We start from the raw sequence: 21,693 nt of genomic DNA, 5'->3' as shown, positions 1-21,693 counted from the left end.
TCCAGGGCAGCAAAACTCCAGAACTGACAAATGGGGCAGAATTTCTACGATAAAGATGAATGTGCTTCCAAAATTGTTATTTTTATTTCAGACTATCCCCGTTATTAAGGGGGTAGGGATTTTTAAGGATTGGCAAAGAGTGATTTCAAGGTATATTTGGCAGGGCAAAAAGCCGAGAATAAAATATAAATTATTAACAGATGTGAAGGAAAGGGGAGGCTTCGCCCTGCCAGATATGAAATTATATTATGAAGCAGCTTGTCTTTGCTGGTTAAAGGAATGGATTAAATTAGAAAATATGGAATTATTGGACTTAGAAGGTTTCGATAACAGATTTGGGTGGCACGCCTACCTATGGAGTGACAAGAAGAAAGTCCATAAAGGATTTGGGAACCACGTTTTCAGGAGTTCCTTAATAGAAGTATGGGACAGGTATAAAAACCTTCTGGAACCAAGAGTTCCACATTGGCTATCTCCGTTAGAGGTTATGTGTGTAAAGAAAATTAATATGAGAGGGAAATGGGCTACATACGGAGAATTAATAACTAAAGAAGGAGGAAAATGGAAACTAAAACCATATGACTATGTTAAAGATTATGTGTATGATTGGTTGCATTATTTTCAGGTAAATGAAATGCTTAAAAAAGATATAAAGGAAAGTGGTTATGCAGAAAAAGATTCAAAGTTCCAAACAGAGATAACAAATAATGAATATAAAACTCTGTCAAAAATGTATAAGATATTGTTAGAATGGTTTACGAAAGATGAAGAGGTTAAATTGGTAATGATACAATGGGCCAAAGATTTTGGATATAATATTCAATTTGAAGATTGGGAAAAATTATGGAAGGAAAATTTAAAATTTACTGCATGCATGGGGTTGAAGGAAAATGTTATGAAAATGTTTTATAGATGGTACATTACACCGGTAAAATTGGCAAAAATGTATAAAACATGTAATAAGTGTTGGAAATGTAAAGAAAAAGAGGGAACGTTTTACCATATGTGGTGGGAATGTAAGAAAGTAAAGAGTTTCTGGGAAGCGATATACAATGAAATGAAAAAGATGTTAAAATACACTTTTGTTAAGAAACCAGAAGCTTTCCTTTTAGGGATTACAGGAAAAGAAATAAGAAGAAAAGACTGTAAACTATTCCAGTATGCAGTTACGGCAGCAAGAATTTTATTGGGCCAGAAATGGAAACAAGAGGAAATACCAACGATTCAAGAATGGAGAATGAAATTGACGGACTATGCGGAACTGGATAAGTTGACTGGGAAAATAAGATATGCTCGAAACCAAAAATTCATCGAGGATTGGGGAAAATTCGTAGATTATCTGAAAAATATATGTGAGGTGCAAACAACGCTAGTGGGGTTTCAAGAAGCACTGTAAAATTTTAAGAGGTATTGTTAAAAGAGAATAGAAAAGGGAGGGAAGACAAATGGCAATGCAATTAAAGGAATGCGTATTGAAGGGTAAATACGGATGATTACCAGAGAAGCTGAAGGAAGACCAAAAAGAGTACTTTGTTAAAATTTGTTAAAATTTGTACAAAAATGTATGACTGTTTTGGAAAATTAATAAAAATGTATTTTAAAAAAAAGACAAATGGGCAGTGTTTCTAACCATTGTTCTGATTTCTTCCAGCAGCCAAAAGGGGCAGTTGTAGGCCTTCGCGTGAGTGAATGTGTGTATTGGACTGTGTGTGGCTAATATTGAAGAGGCCTTCAGAAGTGAATGTAAAAATGAGGAAACCCTCCAACACATAACCAAGGTACAGCTGGTCCTCAGGACCAAGTCCTACTGAAAGCAGCAGCAGGACTTCAAATCAGTTGCACCCAAGTTGCTCCACCAAGGAGCACATCTGCAGTTCAGTGGCAGAGCACATGCTTGACATGCAGAAGGCCTCCAATTCAATTCCTGGCCTACGCAGGAAAGACTTGAATAGAACTCTTTCCGAAACCCCAGAGAGTCACCGTCAGCCAACACAGACAATACTAAGCTTGGTAGGCCAACTAGTTTGACTCAGTATAAGGCAGCTTCTGTGTTTCTAAGGATTCATGATGCCCAGAGGCGTAGGAGGGGGGGGGGAGAGCAGACCACTCTGGGTGTCATTGCTGAAGGGGGTGACATTCCGTGCACCGCCCGCCCACAATTCCAAGTCTACCCCGAGCCATCGGGGGAAGGGGAGAGCTGTGCCACTTTGCCTTCATTTTGACAGCTTGCGGGAGGCTTGGGAGTCACAGGTGGGCGGCGTGCCCAAGGGTGACATTCAGCATGCCGCCCACCTGTGACTCCCAAGCCTACCCCAAGCTGCTGATGGGGGGGGCGGCAAAATTTTTATCACACTGGGTACCACCTGACCTTGCTACGCCTCTGATGATGCCATAAGAAGTTGCATGGAGAAATGCTTTTTGGATGTTACACCTACAAGATTTAGTTCTTTGGGGAGAGAAAACAGATAAGCCAACCAGTCAGGAAATTAGCAACAGAACATATGACCTGTGTGCATTTATATATAAGCACCAGTTTCTGGGCTCCATCTCTCTAGCGCAGGCATGGCCAAACTTGGCGCTCCAGCTGTTTTGGGACTACAACTCCCATCATCCCTAGCTAACAGGACCAGTGGTCAGGGATGATGGGAATTAATAGTCCCAAAACAGCTGGAGGGCCAAGTTTGGCCATGCCTGCTCTGGCGCAAGGGTTGGAAACCCATGGTCCTCCAGCGGTTGTACTACTCTAGCTCCCATCCTATCTTTCCATTGAGAGATTTGTGGATATGTGGAATTGCACCTGCACCAGTAATGGTTGCTTTGATTAGGGAATCCAGTTCTTCATCTGTGCGGTACCCCAAGATAGCAGCACTAAACACAGCAGCTATAGCTCCCACACATCCATGACTGGTAGTCCTTGATTTCAGATGCTGCTGAATACGGCCCACCAGAAACTGTAAGCCAGCCCCTTGTGAATGGGACACAGACTTGGTCTTAGTCTTGCTGGAGTCTTTCCCAGGTTTGATACCAGCCATTTCAAATGAGGCCAGCTTCTCCTCCTGGAAGGTGCTGCACAAACATTAAAGAATGCTTGATGGATGCCTTTCCCCCAATTATTTTGCAGTGGCTCCAATTCAAAATCATGGGAGCAGCATCCAGAAGGTGACATGTTAGTCACCTATGGCATAGACCACATGGAGCTACAGACATTGAGGGTCTGACTCAGTGTAAGCAGAGGCAGATTTAGGGCAGCGTGACTGGATCCGCCGCATTGGGTGCTGAGCCAAAGGGGTGCCACAGGGTGTCGCTATGATGACATAGTGAATTGAGCAGAACGGAAGGCAGAGGCGGGAGGGTGGGTGTGCTGAATTTTGGCCTTGCACAGGGCGCTGCTAAAATTTGTAATGGTGTGAGGCAGCATTCAGTGGTCTTTATGGCATTTTCAACAGTGTGTCTTAGCTGGCATCTTGTAAACAAACTGCAGAAAAGAGGACAATTTAGGGAAGCAGGAATTGAGCTTGTCAGGTAGACAAGGTGGTCAAAAGGCTGGGGGAACAATGCAAACTGTTCAAGCCATACTGAACATCCTACTTTATAATTTTTTTCTATACTTATCTGTGGTTGAATAAACAGCTTAAAAAAAATTAAGAACAAAGGTAACAAGATTTATTTAAATACCAAGTGGCTGTGATTCATTCCAGCTTTTTTGCATTCAGTTTCCAGAGCAAGGGGGAGGTGCAGATGCAGATTTACTTCTTACTAACCAATTGGGTATAATGCTGTCTTCACTTGCCCCCCCAAAAAAAAGTTTCATAAAAACTAGAAAGTTGCTTGGCATAAAAGAAAAGCAGTGATGGCTGAACATTCAGGGAACAGACTCAAAAAGTCCCAGGGAGGGTAGGAGCTCCCCCCTCCTTGCTGCAGCCCTAGATCTGAGGTTCAGCACATACTGAAGATCCCAGAAACAGATAAGGTGTATCTTTTCTTCTGACTAGCTTCATATGTAGCCAAAGAAAGATGAAGATAAGCAGCTTCCGCCATCCTAGGTCAGTGTTCTCATCATGTTTGTCTTGTCGTGTTAGCTTTTCCTCAATTTGTGCCTTGCTACATTGACTAATGCTGCCACCTCCATTGTTAGTTCTGGGCACCTACGTGCTTCATCGTAAGTAAGCACATTCTCTTTGTCAGGGACACACAGGCCGTTGGTTCAAACGGCCTGGGGAAGAGGTGCATTTCTAACTCTCCTCACCCCTTCCCCAGATTGGTCAATATGTTTACAACTCTTTCCACTGCATCCCTGTGCCCTTTTTCATTCTCAGGATATTGCACAGCCCTGAAATATGATCTCTCCTGCTATTCCGGACCCAAGGAAAGGGTTGCCAGCAATTTCGCAACAGTTGGCTGTCCGCATCTTGGAAGCTCAGTCGCTCCCTTTCTCCACTAATGTACTTGCCCAAAGTGCATCTGGTTTCCTAGAGGGCATAAACAATATATTCTATGTTAAGGGGTGTGTGCATGTTTTAGATAAAATTAGCAAAAATTATGGACTGAATAAAGCTTGTTTAACAGGGAAGGGCATTTCCCCACAGAAAACCTATTCAACTGCCCTCCCATCTATTCAGCTGAAGAAGCATCATAACTATCAGCCAATTGCTAATTTCCCTTTTTGAGCAAGAGGTTTGAGTGGTCATGCAACTCTAGACAACACTAGAGATCCATTTCAATCTTATTTTTGTCCTGGAAAGGGCCTTGTACACCCGAATAGATGGCCTATTTTGGGAAAAGGACATGGAGAGTCTGGCCCTGCCAATTCTCCAGGATCTCTCAGAAGCATCCACCAAGGCATCCACCTTGGCTTGCTGTCTAGGGATCAGGTACACCATGCGCCACTGGTTTTGTTCCTGCCTGGGTGTCCGGAACGTGGTGCCAAGAGACTATGTTCTGCCCCACAGACCTTGTGCAATGATGTTTGGCAGAGTTTTATTTTGTTTCCCATGCTGTTCAACATCAACATAATATCTGAGTGAGGAGGTCAGGTGGGAGCTTAGGAATGAGGTATCAGTGAGCAAACACTCAGATCTCTTTTGCCACTTCATCCAATTCAGGTGAGGCAGAACATGTGTCATATCAGCACCTGGGATCAGTAATTAACTGGACAAGGCTTGACAATCTAAAGCTGAATCCAGACAAGGTGGAGGAAGTCTGAAAAGTGGTGTTTAGTCTGTCTTAGATGGCACTGCACTCCCCATAAAGCAGGGTTGGGGGAACCTGTGGCATTCCAGATGTTGTTGGACTCCCTGTCCATTGGCCATCCTATCATCAATGACCATAGGTGGACGCCATGTGGAGAGTCACAGGCTACTTGACAGCAAGGATGAGGAACCTGTGACCTTTCAAGTTGTTATTGGACTCCAACTCCTTTCATGCCCTGTGGTTGTGGATGATGGGAGCTATAGTTAAACAACACCTGGAGAGTCCTTTACCATCAGACCAGATTTGAAGTGGACATTCCTTAAAAGAGAGGACCATCCTCTGTCAAGCAGGGCACATGGTAGCTGTTCTATTTTGGATGCCAGGCAATGAACATTTTTTTATTTACCTAAACCTATGAATCATCTTCTGCTTTTAGGGTTTAATTGCTGCTGATCTCTTCCCTCTGCTTCTAGTTTTGTACTGATGTTTTGTATTGTTTTATTCTATAATTGTAAGCCTCCCTCAGTATCCAAAGGGAACTGAATAATGAGATTTTAAAAAAATAAACAGGTGCCAACTATGAGTCAATTCACGCATTATATTTAGGCCATTTGAAGCCAGCATTATATATTTCTGCATGCGCATGTGGGGCAGGAGGTGTTCATCTGCTTGATCAAACCAACGTACCGCATGACAGTAGTTAATAGGTCTGAACTGCAGCTGCTTATGCAAATCACAATATCATCACAGTTGGTATAGCTATGTGAGTATAGATTGAATATAAGTTCTTAAACAGGCAGAATGAGGTAGAACAGGAGGGACTTCAGATCAGTGGTAGAGCACATGTTTTGCATACATAAAGTCCCAGTTTGAATCCCTGGAATCTCCAGCTGAATTTATCATGTTGCATGTGATGGGAAAGGCTTTCATTGCCTGAGACGCTGGAGAGTCACTGACAGATTAGATATAGTGAGCTAGACAGACACAGGATTGTCACCAGCACTAGTCCTACTCAGAGTAGACCCATTTAAACTAATGGACCTATACTAGTCATGCCTATTAATTTCAGTGGGTCTACTTTGAATACAACCCAAATACTCTATGGTGCTTCCTGTTGGGGAACTGCTGGGGAACATTTCCCCTCAAGGTCTTAAAGTGACAGATTTGGCCAAATTTGAGCACTGTCTCATCAGAGGTTCTGCTTGCTTATGGCTCCAGCTCTGTCATAAAGCTACAACCTCCCTGGCTGTGGCTGTTAGACTTGCTTGGTGATAAATTTATGACGCTCAAAGCATGGTCTTCTGTTGGTGGGACAAGTCAGTTGATTCCTGCCCAGACACCTTCTACTCTGGTGCCTGAAATCAAGATAATACATGGTTCTCCATTAAAAAGAAAAGAAAGATGAAAAAGCAATGATGAAAAACAGCTCAATTCCAGGAAAAAGACAGCAAACACTTGTGGTATGCAGACACCAGATCAATAAATCAACGGACAAGCAGCAGACACAAAGTGAGGGTTGGCTGTCATCTGTGGGATCTGGATAACCAATGCTTGAATTAAGGAAGAAAGTAGGAGCTTAATTAAATCTACAAATCTGGCCTACAGACTCCGTCTGATTTTAGCACAATCACGTCTCCCCCTAAAAATCAGTTAAGGGGTCGTATCAGGAAAGGTAAAGTGTCCATGCTTCCTTCCCTTGAAACGCAAGTATGGGGAGAACTACGGCCCACACAGCCCCCCTCTTCACCTGCAGTTTCCTTTGAGCAGGAGAGAGCCATCTCTTTTTTCTATCAAAGGTCACATACTCTCAGGGGCAATTTGCTGAATGCAGGGTGCTAGCTGTGGCAGAGCCACAGTCAATGGATCTGGATTAACTACTCTGGATCAGAGACCCTCCTCTAACTACTCTGGAAGAAGGGGCCACTCTGCTTCAGTTTTTCACTACGGCTATCTCCCCAAGCCTTACAACCAAGAAATGAGAATGTTTTTATTATTTAGTTAGTTATTAAATTTGTATATTGCCCTTCATCCATAGATTTCAGGGCAGTTCACAACATAAAATTAAAAATAAGGACAAAAACCAAGCAATAATCTCTGCTCCCCCAGCTGACTTGCAGTGATACCTATAAGCATACATACTTACATGTATATAAAACACTGTCCCTTCCAGTTGTTCTGAAACTACACAGAAAGCAATTGAGGGGAGAGGCACTTCAAAACCCGGGGGGGGGGGGTAAGGAGGAAACTAAAAGGCAGGAAGGAACTCTTTAGGGAATGGAATGATGGTGAAGCTTCAAGAAGCACTAGAGGTCACCTACAAGGAGAATGGGAGGCTGCAGGTGACCCACCTGCACCTTTGAGAGGCCTGCCTCTTCCTTATGCACCATCATTACAGCCAGCATTTGGGCAGATCTCTCTGCTACCCACTTTGGGGGTCCAAAAGCAGTTCGAAAATTTCACCATACCTACTTCATTCTGTTTTCTGATTTCCCTGCATCTATAAATGGTTTTGTTTTTAAATAATTTCATAATCCTTTCTACTTGAACTGAAAGGAAATCAGTGGATAAAAATCAATGGGTTTTTTTAAAATATATATTAAAAACTGGATTTTTAAAATTGGATTTTTAAAATAAAATGCTTTTGGAGAAAAATTCTTTCTAAATATAGTTTTCTATTTAAGTTACATTATAGTCCAAAGGCTATTCATCAGGAAATAAGGATTTGTTTTAAGTTTTTCATGTGTGCTAAAACTCAGTCTAATGGTGTTATGTACTGAGTTGAATAATAATAATAATAAATTTTATTTATATCCCGCCCTCCCCAGCCGAAGCCGGGCTCAGGGCGGCTAACAACAATAAAACAGTACAACAGTACAACACAACACAACACTCTAAAATCATGCATTATAAAATTAATTCAAATCAAACCAATGGCAACCATTGGGCCAGAGCTCCGCGAAGATTGCCGAAAGAGGGAGTCAGGCTGTGCCCTGGCCAAAGGCCCGGTGGAACAGCTCTGTCTTGCAGGCCCTGCGGAAAGATGTCAGGTCCCGCAGGGCCCTAGTCTCTTGTGACAGAGTGTTCCACCAGATCGGAGCCACAGCCGAAAAAGCCCTGGCTCTAGTTGAGGCCAGCCTAACCTCTCTGTGGCCCAGGACCTTCAAGATGTTTTTATTTGAAGACCGTAAGTTTCTCTGTGGGACATACCAGGAGAATAGGCTCCAAAATGCAGCAGTCTGATTGGTCCTAGAACAATAGGATCCAAAATGCAGCAGTCTGATTGGTCCACAGGAGCCACCCAATCCAGCTCCAGGTGGAAGTGAATCCGCAACCCGATTGGCCTACAGGTGAATCCCGGAATCAGCCAATCACGTGGGGCCCATTGTGTAAATAATGTATTTAAAGCAGACATTCTGGGGGAAATTCCATTCCTCCTCACCACTATGAGCTGAATAAAGAGCATGAAATCCACTCTCGACTCCGAGTATATTTCAAAGGGGTTAAAAAAAAACGTTTAACCACATCAGTTAACAAACATGGATACATATGCTATAATGTTATTGTTTTATTTAAATAAATTGTTTAAATTGTTATTAAAGAAATGATTATTTTTCTCCTTCCAATAAAGTACAGTGGAAAAGTAGTTCAAATATAAACAGTTAACTTATTAAACCTCACAATAATTCCATAATTATCTGTCAATGTATTTCTAATAGTATAACCAAATCAGTAATTTTTTATATAACTGTAAAAACTACTCTGAAAATTTATTATTCCAAAAATTAAACCATCTTGTAAATATTAAAATTATACCAGCAAGAATGAGTCATTCTGTAAAAAAAATGATTTAAATCAAGTCTTACTGACTAGTGATTTAAATTGTGATTTAAATCTATTTGATTTAAATCAAATCTACCCTGAAGGAAATTGGTTTAGATGAAAAGCTGTCTGCTGCCCATTGGAGAGAAGGCAAGCTTTACTGGGGGTGAGGGAGGATGTCCATGTTTTTGGTAGCATTTATAATAAAGCACCTGTGAATTCAACTAAACCAGCTGGAACTGTCACTGTGATTCTCTAGTCCATAAAATCTCTGTGGGCTGATTCATACATTCACACCTGCTATCACTTGATGACATCAAGAATGACTGCAGCAAGTGATGTACATAGATAACGTGAACCAGACCACACATTTCCAGCAAATGCTCCCAGAACATCATCAAAAGCTTAAAAAGCAGGCTGGCAGCAAAGTCCTTGTCAGAGAAGAATGTCTCCTTACATTTCCAGTGTAATCTACGATTAGGTAACTGCAGGTTATGGGAGGTGAACAGTCACGGTGACCTGGCAGGTCAGGGACTGGGGCTGGCTGTCATGCCAAATGGGGCAGAGCAGAAGCCATCAAAGCACCAACAATCAGGCTTTCCACAAGGCAAGGAAGGTGGGGAGGAAAGGGAGCCCAGGATGGGAAGCACTGAGTGTACAGCAGCAAGGTCACATGAAGCTGCCTTTGACCAAGCCAGGACCTTCAAGCTGCTCAGTAGTGTCTACTCTGTTTGATAGTGGAACTCCACAATCTCTTCCCCATCCTGGCTTCCATCATCATTGTACTGAGATACCAGAGGCTGAACCTAGGACAGTGGTAGGAAACCGTTTCCATAATCCCCCAACCACTGGCCACGCTGTCTGGGACTGATGGGAGCATCTGAAGGGCACCTAGGACCTTGTGCATTCCCTCCAGTGTTCCAATTTTCCAGGGACAGTCCCAGAATTACAAAAGCCACCCCAGCTTCTGATTTGATCCCAAAATGTCCCTATTTTCGCTGCCAGCGCTGAGCTCGGGGAGGAGAATAAGCTGACGCTTTTCCCGAGTGGCAGCAGTGGTGGCTGTGAGGGAGCATCCCTTGGCCTCTCCATGGCCACTGCTGCCGGCCTTCTCTCTGGGGCAGCTTGTAGCAGCTGCTGGAGAACAGGCGAGGAGGAGAGGCTGCTGCCGCCAAGACCCAGCCCCACAAGAAGCACCAGCTGAGGGGAAGGCAGAGGGCAGGATCCTCCAAGTTGTGTGCAACCACATCTAATCTTACCCCTTTCTAAAAATTTATTTTGGGGGGTGTTTTTCTTTCTGTAACTCTATCAAAGAATAAAATTAATTCAGGATGAAGGGGTTTTCTCAGGGCGGTGGAGGGCGTGTGTGCTGTGTCCCATTGCTGCAGTGGTGGAGGCACTCACCCTTCTTCTGATAGGAAATGCAGGGGGGGTGAAAATAATGGGCTGAGGAGGGGGAGTTCAGTGTGTGTGAGAAATGTCCCTATTTTCATCTGGAGGTATGCTTCTACATGCAAAGAAAGCTCTGTCAGTGGGTGCTGGGCCTTTTTGAGTAGAATCTACCTGGGTATTGCTCTAGAGAGAATGTACTTAAGTGCTCATGATAGATCAGGCTCTAGTTCTAGCAGCACAGACTTCCTGAAGACAAAAAAAAGGGATCCAGGGCATTTGCTCTTTCTTTGTGCTAAAGGTGCAGGATCATCTGCTCAGCAGCTTCTTCTGAGAACCCTCCTTAAATGGCATCTTTTCCTACAGAGGCAAAAATAACAAGATCTCTACTTTTCCAAAACTGACAAAGCATTGCAAGGAAGCTGATGGGGGGGGGAGTGGGATAACTGGTGTGTTGTCTTCATTTTGGACATCGCAACATAAGCCAAGGCAGTTCAACTAGGTTGTACCCCCAGTCAAATTCTGTGTGCGCCCCTTCTCGTTGTATGCTAAAGATGGGCAATCTGTGACCCTGCAAATGTTGTTGGACTCCACTTGCCATCAGCCAGCATGGCCAAGGATAGGAACTAGAGTCCAACAACATCTGGAAGGCCACAGCTTCCCCACTTCTCCATTACATGGTACAGGGATGGCCCAAACCCTGTTTGCACAATCATGGGGATGAACAAGTGTCTCGCTCAAGAGCTTGTTTTGCTTGATCTCTTTTGCTTGATCCATGCATGTGAACAGAACCCACTTATGGCTTACCACTTCTTTCTAGCCTTAAAATAACTGCTCTTCTTCAGCTTCTGGTGGTGCCCAGAACTGGACACAGTACTCCAGGTGAGGCCTGACCAGAGCAGAATACAGTGGCACTATTACTTCCCTTGATCTAGATGCTATACTCCTATTGATGCAGCCCAGAATTGCATTGGCATCTAGATCAAGGGAAGTGATAGTGCCACTGTATTCTGCTCTGGTCAGACCTCACCTGGAGTACTGTGTCCAGTTCTGGGCACCACAGTTCAAGAAGGACACTGACAAACTGGAACGTGTCCAGAGGAGGGCAACCAAAATGGTCAAAGGCCTGAGGGAAATCTTGGAAAAGGAAGGGGACAAACTGAGATTGCAGAGTTTTGAAAAATTAAAAGGGAAGGTGAGAGATTGGTTACATTATCACCAAATAAATGAAGTGTTTAAACTAGACAGAAAAATAGGCTTCCAGGTGGAAAAATCAAAATTAGAGACTGAACTGTTAGAACCCAGTACTAAGAATTTGTCAAAAATGTATGATCTGCTGCTGAAATGGAATACACAAGATGAAATGGTAAAATCAAGTATGATTAAATGGGCTCAGGACATTGGTCATAACATCATGTTTGCTGATTGGGAAAAGTTGTGGACCACCGGGTTGAAATTTACGGCGTGTAACGCCTTAAGAGAAAATATAATGAAAATGATTTATAGGTGGTACATAACCCCAGTCAAGCTTGCAAAGATCTATCACTCGCCTGATAATAAATGTTGGAAATGTAAAGAAAAGGAAGGTACATTCTTTCACCTCTGGTGGACGTGCCCGAAGATTAAGGCATTCTGGGAAATGATTTATAACGAACTGAAAAAGGTATTTAAATAGACTTTCCCCAAGAAACCAGAGGCCTTTCTCTTGGGTATTGTCGGCCAGGGGGTGTTAAAGACAGATACAACTTTTTTCATGTATGCTACAACAGCAGCTAGAATACTTATTGCAAAGTACTGGAAGACACAGGATCTACCCACACTGGAAGAATGGCAGATGAAGGTGATGGACTATATGAGCTTGGCAGAGATGACGAGCAGAATCCGAGACCAGGGAAGAGAAGCGGCGGAAGAAGAATGGAAAAAGTTCAAGGACTATTTAAAGAAATATTATAAAATTGGAGACAGTTAGAATGATGTTGGATTAAAACAAATGGTTACTATCAGTAATGGTTATGACAAAGAGAATAAGGGTGATTAGCATAAATCTATAATAAAATAAGGCAAGATTTCGCTGAATAACTGTAAGATTTTGGAATACAGAAACGGGAAGTAAGAGGAGGTCGAGGAAGTAAGGTTTTAGAAATTGGGTTATGAAATGGTACTTGTTCTATGTTTTATTACTGTTGAATGTTTGTTTATGTATGTTTTGTTTTTGTTATATAAAAAATTGTTCAATAAAAATATTATAAAAAAAAAAAAAACAAAGGCCTGGAAACGATGCCTTATGAGGAACGGCTAAGGGAGCTGGGCATGTTTAGCCTGGAGAAGAGGAGGTTAAGGGGTGATATGATAGCCATGTTCAAATATATAAAAGGATGTCACATAGAGGAGGGAGAAAGGTTGTTTTCTGCTGCTCCAGAGAAGCGGACATGGAGCAATGGATCCAAACTACAAGAAAGAAGATTCCACCTAAACATTAGGAAGAACTTCCTGACAGTAAGAGCTGTTCGACAGTGGAATTTGCTGCCAAGGAGTGTGGTGGAGTCTCCTTCTTTGGAGGTCTTTAAGCAGAGGCTTGACAACCATATGTCAGGAGTGCTCTGATGGTGTTTCCTGCTTGGCAGGGGGTTGGACTCGATGGCCCTTGTGGTCTCTTCCAACTCTATGATTCTATGATTCTTTCCCCCTCCTCTTCCCTTCTCTTGTGTGTCTTTGGAAGCCTGACGGCAGTGCCACTTTGTGAGAGAGTATATCTCTGAAAAGCTACATAAAACATAGTAAATTGTACATATAGACTTCCAGTATTGGGAAGCAGGTTCCATACAAGAGAATTAACAGCAGCAGGGAAATTTTGTTCAACCCAAGGGATGACTTCTTTTAGGGGCAACCCTTCAGAGGCCCCATGGCAATGGTGGGTGTGGCCAGAGGCAAAATGAAGGCAAAACAATGGGTTTGACTTTTAACAAGAAGATAGATTACATCCATGCAAAACTCAGAGGTTTATACACATCCACTTCTTTCCTCCTTCTATCCAGCCAAGGACGTCACCACAGTTCAATGATGTGCTTTAGCCAGACAAAACTACTAGAAGCGATCATGGAACAGGCCTGTTAGAGAATCCCCCCCGCCCATCCCATTATCCTGGATTTCTGAAGTCCCAGGCAGTCACCTGTAATGCTTACTGGGTTGGGTCAGCCATGCTTTCTCTGCACAATACAAGCTCCCTCTCCAAATACAACTCATGCATGCTATAGGTCAGTTGATCTTGCACCTCCAAACAACCCAAACACATCTCAGTTCTTTATGCCTAATATTTGGTACCAACAGGGTGCTAGGTGCTGCACAGGATGCAGAAGTGACATATCCTAAAGGGCTTCCAATGGTGGAGAAGGTTGCCAACTGATTGGGAAAGGGCCACTGTGGCCTGCCTCTGGCTTTTTAACAGCCACTTCACCTGCAGACATCAGCAGCTGGTGATTTTAACAGCATGGAGATGAACGTCAACACTTGATATGTCTTCATAGCAAGCGGCTTGAAAAAGTGCATTAGCAGAGGGTCAGTTAATGTGTGTGTGTGTGTGTGTGTGTGTGTGTGTGTGTGTGAAAACCCTAGGCCAGGCACAAGAGAGCACCAGGTTCCCAAGCACTTTTAATAGTAGTGGTCACATCCACACCATACATTTAAATCACTCTTATTCCACTTTAACCATCAACTCTTATAGTCAGAGGTGACCTGCCATCCTTTGCACTGTTTTAAAATCTCCCCATGTATTTCCCATTACACAATACCTCCCAGAGCAAGTGTGTCCGGATCCCAAACCTCCACTGCAATCTATCATAATTTAATTCCAACAGCGAGCCCCGCTTTTCATCACCCTCCCAATAAAATGGCACAGCAGCCACCCACGGACAATCCTTTCAGCCTGCAACCTCACCGCCACAGGAGAGCCAACCTATAACTAACTAGCCTCCAGCTACACAGCAGATGTGATCACAGTTCAAGAGTGCTCATTGACAAAGCATCCCTGATATCTAAGAGAAATCAGAAGAAATATTAAAAAGCGAAGGGAGTTATTTGGCGGACGTAATAAGCCTAGAAAGATGGTATTGTTGCAGATGTATGTTGGCACCCTAATAAGCATGTGCTACACAACTCCCTATAACCACCTGGCATTTCAGTGCAAACCTGAGAACAGGACAGCCCAAGCGCTTGCACTTTCACCCCAAACCACCCCCCAGAGCCAAGCACTCCACATTGGGGGCAGCACCTTGCAACACCCCAGATTTCCCTGCCACAGCCCCAATTCCTTAAAGTGACCTACATATGACGGAAAGTCCAGTGACGAAAATGACAAACACCACACCCACAAGCTACAATCCCGCCCCTTCCCAGTGCTCAACCACGACCCACCCCACTCCAGAGCTTGGAGAAGTCCCACCGAGCTCACCACCCAAATCCCAGAGCACGTCCCATTGCGATGCCACAAGATATGCCACCTTGACATCTGTGGAGTTGAGTTACTCGGAGGAAGAGGATGCTCAACCCTCACAGAAAACCCAATTCATGACCTCCAGGAGAGGCTCCTCTTGAGAGAAGGGTTTGGGGTGGGGTGGGGGCACATACTGGAGAAACCTGCCCCGACTGCGTCCCCGTTCCTTAGCACATGCGGTGCCAAGGAAAACACCACAGGGACATCGCAGTTTCCCAAACGAGAGCTGCCAGGGCTGAAAACCCGACCGAGGACACAGGCTCAAAACCGAGGGGAGCCCCGATGGAGAGAGGAAAGCATTCTGCATATGCTCAGAGACGCTCCAAAAGCCACTTCAGTACATCCTACTGGATGGGGAGGAGCGGCGATCGGGAGCCGCACGGTGACTTCAAAAGGGCGCTTAAGAATGGGAAGCCCACATAACCCAGACAAAGAGGTCCCGGGGCGAAGCTGTAACTCCAGATCTCAGCGAGGGAGGGAGAGAAAAGAAAACCCCTTTACGCCGCGCACAGCTAAGCCAGCTGCCCGCCTGGCAAGGTCCTGGCCACCCACCTGCTCCGCCGCCTCCGGGTCGAGATGCGGCTCCAGCAGCGGGACCGTGAACTGGATCTTGCGGGGACTGTTGGGCTCCATGCCGGCTTCTCCTCCGGTCCCGCGGTCCCCTCTGCCAGCCGCGCTGCCGCCGCCGCCACCTCCTCTCTCGCTCCGTCCCGGCCGCGCGCGCCCCGCCGCTCTCGTGCCCACCCAGGGCGCGCTCCTCGCGCCGCGATTGGCTGCTCGGGCCGAGGGGCCGCCCCCGACACGCACAGCCAGCGCGGGGAGAGCCGCACACGCACCCGAAGGCTGCCCCAGACGCGCTCGGGAATAGCCGGAGAGATGCTCGCCAGGAGACGCAGACGCGCCTCTAAGCAGCCCCTGCCTTCGGGACGGGATCGAGCAGGTATCTTGCAGAATCAAGCAGGAATTTCGGGACGAGATTTCCCGCCCCCGCGTCCCACTTGCATTGATCTGCCTCGCTCCACCCTCCAATCAGGCCCGAGCGACCTAGCTGCATCCCTGACTAGGATCTCTTTGGGGCAAGCCCCCCCCCCGCACCTGCCTACTTCTCCGTCCCAACCCAAAATCTAGGATCATCCCCTTGACCTGGCAAAAACTCGCCCGGCTGCAACTTGGCCTTGGCTCCGCCCACTGTCCGGTGGTTGTTTTGAAAGTGGACCTGGGACATGTTTGGGAGCAGGGGTGCCAACTTGAATAAAATATGGGGGGCAGGTAAGCTCTGCCCCACATAATCGTTCACATGACAGGGTGCACACGCACCCTTTGAATGACAATGCCCATAAACTGGGCGGGGGGGGGGAGACCCCTAGACCCCTAGGAGTTGGCTCCTATGATTCGGAATACTGTAACTGCTAAGAGCTGCAGAGATAGACAACATGAATATAGCCTGAAGCGCCCCGAGCCTCCATGCGGGTGTGCACAATTCAAAGAGATTATGGAAGAGCATAGAGAGTGAATTTATTTATGTATCAGATTTTTAGCCAGCCCTGCATCATGTAGCCCCTAAGTGGGTTACAATCCAATACAGTTAGAACATAAAACAATTTCAGTAACATTAAAATGCAACCAATTTCAGTGGAATTTATAGCAGGGGAAAACATGGGGCGTCACTCGACATTTGAGACATAAAACTCCCATGGAGCCACTCATGGCTTCTCATTGCAGTAGGAGACTAACATCCCATGGAAACTAGTATCCCACAGACAGGTGGGCCTTTACCTGGAGTTGCAGTCCAGAAACATTAGGTGGACACATGCTCCCTTTGCCTTACTGTATAAATTTAATTTTACAGAGAACAAAAGAGAAATTTGCACAGCCATTCAATCAAACACAAAGTTACATGGTATACAAGTGTTACCAAATAATTTCATATGGCTACTATGTTGCAATTCCACCGTCCAGAGGTAGGATGCCTCTGAATATCAGTGGCTGAGACTCACTTGTAGGAAGGGGGTCATTGCACTTCAGTCTTGCTTGTGGGGTTCCCCTATAGGCACCTGGTTGGCCACCTGTGAGAAAATGAGGCTGGACTTGACTGGCCTTTGAACTAATCCCATGGGGCTGCCCTTACGTGGGCAAGGCAGCCAGCAAGCAATGGGCATGTTTCCAGGCAGCAGTGTAGTAGCCACAAGCAATCCTAACCAAGTCTACACAGAAGTAACTCCTATTGCATTCAGTGGGGCTTACTCCTGTATAGGGTTGTGCTGTGAACCTTATCTGATGACAGCTGTTGTTGACAGTTGCTTACAGGTGTGTGTGTGTGTGTGTGTGTGTGTGAACCCCGAGAGATTAGGAAATGGAACACACCTGCCCTCACCATGCAGAGCTGCACAGAAGCCTCCTTTCCGTGAAATGCTTTATTGGTCTAGGGATTGAAAATTCATGTGGCTTTTCCAGGAAAGGCTAATGATCAGCAGGAAGCTAAATTCCATGGGCTCCTGCTCCTGGGTTTTCCCTTAAAAATTCATGTGACAGGGTTTTCTCCATGAAATCATTTCCAAAAGCTATCCATTACCTCCCATTAGCAGCAGGAAAAGGAGGGGAGGGAGCAATTCTGGCCACGTTCAAAGATAATCCTAACCACTTTAATTGAGAGTAAATCCCATTGTGTTAAGTAGGTCTTACTTCCAAGTATGGATGCTTAGGAGTACAAGCTCCAATTGCCTGAAGCTAACAAGAACTATGGGATAATGCCAATTTACCACTTTTATTCCACCCTCCCTTTTACAAACTTGGCTGCATGTTTGTTCGAGCACAGAAAAAGGAGTGCGTGGTCTCCAAATAACTAAAAACAGAAAACAAATCCAAAGTTGCAATTTATTGAACTGAGTGGGATTTGCTTTCCAGCTGTATAGCAGGAATGAAGAACCCAAGGCCCTCTGGATGTTGCTGGACTGCATAGGAGCTAACTTCTGGAGGCTGAGGTCCCTTCACCCCCCCATAAAATATTTGAGGAGACCTGACCCCCCCCCCCAGTTGATGGGCATTGCCATTCAAATGGTATGCATGCACATGTCATGTGATTGATTATGTGGGGCAGGGCATACCTGCCCCCCAATAATTCATTCAAGTTGGCACCCTTGCTGCACTGGAAGTCCCATCAGCCACAGATAGCATGACTAGATTGCAGTCTCGCTGTCTGAAACGTTAATGCCACAGAGATGCAAAGGTAACGTGAGACAGTGGAACAGTGCACAGCCCGGGGGCTTTATTTGGATGCTTCTGGCAATATCCACCTCTTCTACTCCTCCCACCCCCACAGCTATTTGAAAGGACTCTTAACTGAAAGCCTCTTTTAAATGTGTTGAAGTGTGACGTTTTAAAGTGCTAAAGAAACCCAGTGTAAATGCACTCTGACCCGGTACTGTGATGCCCGTCTCCACCCCCAGCCCCCGCGAGAGATAACGTGATTGCTCAGGAGGGCTCATGCAGGCCAGCCTGTCTGCGTCTGAATCAGCTATGATGCACACAAGTGTCCCCTGAGTCCCAGCCCACAGCCATTACTAATGCTGCCTCCCTCGCATGCCTCCTCTTTCACTGTTTTGTTATGTAGCGTCTTCCTGAGGCTGCAGACATATGGTCTGGTGTTGTGCCAGAGTCTCTCTGGCAAAAAGTTTATTTTCCTCCTCTTACCCCCCCCCGACCCCCATTGACTGTTACATGACAATATATTATTGTTGTTGTTGTTGAAATTTACGGCATGTAATGCCTTAAGAGAGAATATTATGAAAATGATATACAGGTGGTACATGACACCAGTCAAGCTTGCTAAAATTTATCATTTGCCCGATAATAAATGTTGGAAATGTAAAGAAAATGAAGGTACATTCTTTCACCTTTGGTGGACGTGCCCAAAGATTAAGGCTTTCTGGGAGATGATTTATAATGAAATGAAAAAGGTATTTAAATATACCTTCCTGAAGAAACCAGAGGCCTTCCTCTTGGGCATAGTCGGCCAATTGGTGCCAAAGAAGGATAGAACTTTTTTAATGTATGCAACAACAGCAGCAAGAATACTTATAGCAAAGCACTGGAAGACGCAAGACCTACCCACTCTGGAAGAATGGCAGACGAAGCTGATTGACTGTATGGGATTGGCAGAAATGACTGGCAGAATCCGCGACCAGGGAGAAGAGTCAGCAGAAGAAGATTGGAAGAAATTTAAGGACTATTTAAAGAAATACTGTAACATTACTGAATTTTGAAGGGAGTTGGATTGAAACTAATGGTTTCTAGCTGCTATGGTAAAAGAATATGGAAGAAATGTTTTTCTTTTTTCTCTTGTTTCAATAAGGTTTAAGTTATAATAATTTAAGAAGCTGAATAGAAAGTAAGGTGTTAATTAATTGCGAAGTTAGGAGATTAGGATTCGCTGGATAAATAATTTGAACTAGAAAACAAGAAGGGGAGGTATGAGGAAGTCAAGGGACGATGGTTTGGAAATCAGGTTTTGGAAATTATGTGTTTTTAATATTGTCTTTTTTCTTTGTGCTTTTTTCTTCTTCTTTTTGTTTGTATAAAACGGAAAATTTTAATAAATATTTATATATAAAAAATATATATTATTGTTGTTGTTGGCACCCGTCTGTCTCAAGAGACAATGAAGTTCCCCTCCAGGGGTGAAGTAAAAATGCTGCGTTAGCAGCACGGAAGTGACCTCCCCAGGATGCAGTCCTGGGCAGTGTGTATGGAGGTCATGGGCTGCCTAGACGACAAGACTCCCCTCTTGGCCTCGCTGATGGGGTCCAAAGGAAAGCAGAGCAAACATCTGGCAACAGCTTGACTGCAGGAGTTGCCATGGAAGGGCCTTAGGGACTCCACCCTGCAGGTGTGTAGGGTTTACTCTTTAGCTTTTTCTTCTCCTGAAGAAAGGCAGTGGAGGTTTAGGATCAGAGTTTTCCTTCTCCTAGATGGGCCACCTTCCCAGGTGGACAAGCCCTATGCACCCCTCACTTCCCTCTACAGCATGTGCAGAAATTGCCTTCTTGGCAATTTCTTGGTCTTGTCTGCTCAATCTGCCAGAGCCCGTCTTCACATTCAGGGGAAGTCCCTAACCCACCAAGGATCTGAGACCCATTGACCCCCTTACTTGGTTTAGCCGGCCAGTCGAAGCCGTTCCCGGGGTGTGGCTGCTGTCACATCCTGACAGCTTCTAGGAGCCACAGGTGAGAGCGGAGTGCAGGGTGGGGACCAAAGGTGGGCAAGCTACCCCAGAAGGAGCATGACCAGTCCCCCACCAGAGATGCTACCTCCCCAACCCCTGACAAGAAATACTTGCTGAAATTTTCCCTACTACACAACTATTAAAGATTCAAGGACTCCCTGTGCTCTTTTGCATCTTGCCATTCAAGGATGACCATCACAGGCTCCCTGTCTGCAAATCCAATAGGTCATGAGCAACCCCTGGGGTCCAAAGGCCCCAGTCTTGGTTCTAGCCCACTGCCCCTGATCTAACTGATGCATCAGGAATAAGTCATGAGGGCTGCTCCTCTCATTGGGGGACCTTGCCCAAGATGGTGCCCTCCAGATGTTGATGGACTACAATTCCCATCAACCTTCACCACTGGACATTCTGGCTGGAGCTGATGAGAAGGGACGTCCCATATTTCAAATGCACAAGCTTTGGGAAGGCCGTGGTACAGAGTATGGCGATTCAGCCTACATGCCTGTGGTGGGAAATGGTGGGTGTAGACCTAAAAATGCACTTGAGTTATTTGTTATTTATTTAGTAAGAGTGCTTTTAGCACACCATTCCCAAGCCTGGATAGAATACAATTAAAATAGTTTAACAAAAAAACAACAACCTACAACGAAAAGAGTGGGTAAAAAACCAGCACATCCTTAAAATTACAGTCCCTAGCAGAGAAAGAGCATGTCAGATCATGAGCAACACACAGGCAAAAAATTGCAGGAAGCAGCTTGTCAATCCACCTTCCTTAGCACCAACAATCAATTTAAAAACCTGATATAATAACATTTTCAATTTCATTTCTATCTTTCACACCTGCACTCCAACAAGGAGAGGGAGGCTCAAAAACACTTAAGTAGCACATGTGAAATTGGTCTGAAGCCAGCTGCTATTTATACTGGCTTTCTCAATTTGTCCTTCCAGCCTCTCCCTCCAGCTTGACGGCGCTTCTTCAATTGCTTTCCCCTCCCCCGATACCCACTGTGCAAGACTCTGCAGTATCTATTACCAATGTGTGCATACTTTTAAGACCTTTCTCCCCTCTGTCTCTATATATTTTGGTTATAGTTGTGGTGGTTTGTGCCGCTGGAACTGGTAGGGAAGAAGGCAGGGAAGCCAACAGCAGGCGGTGCCATCTCGTTCTAGTTTTGTCTCTATCTGCTGAGTTCTCCAAGGGCAAGCACTGAGGCGGTGGCAGAGGAAGTTGACCGGCTGTTCTACTCACAAACTTGTGAGTAAAAGGGTAGGTAGGTAGGTAGGTAGGTGGGGGCTGGCTAAGGGCAGAATGAGGTTGGTGGGAGGTGCACCCGAGTGGATCACCCTTCAGTAGACTATAGCAATAGAGAAGCTGGGATTGTTCTTTGCCAGCACCCACACTCAGGCACAGGGCCAAACAAGATGTGCCCTGGGAGAGCCATAGCCAGCTCTCTCTCTCTATCCTTTTCACAGTTAAAATTAGCGCTGCACCAACAATTTCTTCTTGCATCCCAACTCTCTATCAGTGGATGGGAACAGAAATTACATTATCTAATGGGAGAGAAAATTTCAGTGAAATTTTCTT

At 45.1% G+C, this 21,693-nt stretch overlaps 2 protein-coding genes and 1 long non-coding RNA gene across 3 annotated transcripts in view; 1 reads left to right on the top strand and 2 right to left on the bottom strand.

The window, feature by feature from the left end:
- The window catches only part of PPP1R1A (protein phosphatase 1 regulatory inhibitor subunit 1A), a 79,530-nt gene extending 63,920 nt beyond the window's left edge, over positions 1-15,610 (bottom strand). The window contains exon 1 of the mRNA XM_053369865.1: positions 15,440-15,610. Within this exon, the coding sequence (XP_053225840.1) occupies positions 15,440-15,520 (81 nt within the window). The 5' untranslated portion in view covers positions 15,521-15,610. The remainder of the gene's footprint in view (positions 1-15,439) is intronic.
- On the bottom strand, positions 2,732-3,032 carry LOC128404349 (histone H2A.Z-like). Its single transcript, XM_053369877.1, has one exon. It carries the CDS (start codon positions 3,030-3,032, stop codon positions 2,739-2,741), a length of 294 nt encoding a protein of 97 aa, XP_053225852.1. The 3' UTR covers positions 2,732-2,738.
- Positions 15,611-15,729: 119 nt separating the features above from the next.
- The window catches only part of LOC128404355 (uncharacterized), a 28,347-nt gene continuing 22,383 nt past the window's right edge, over positions 15,730-21,693 (top strand). Inside the window, exon 1 of the long non-coding RNA XR_008328091.1 lies at positions 15,730-15,827. This is a non-coding gene — a long non-coding RNA (uncharacterized LOC128404355). The remainder of the gene's footprint in view (positions 15,828-21,693) is intronic.

This window comes from Podarcis raffonei, chromosome 2, assembly GCF_027172205.1.
Source record: "Podarcis raffonei isolate rPodRaf1 chromosome 2, rPodRaf1.pri, whole genome shotgun sequence".
Taxonomy (NCBI): Eukaryota; Metazoa; Chordata; class Lepidosauria; order Squamata; family Lacertidae; genus Podarcis; species Podarcis raffonei.
Note: the sequence above shows the minus strand (reverse complement) of the source record. Positions and strands in the feature narration are given on the sequence as shown.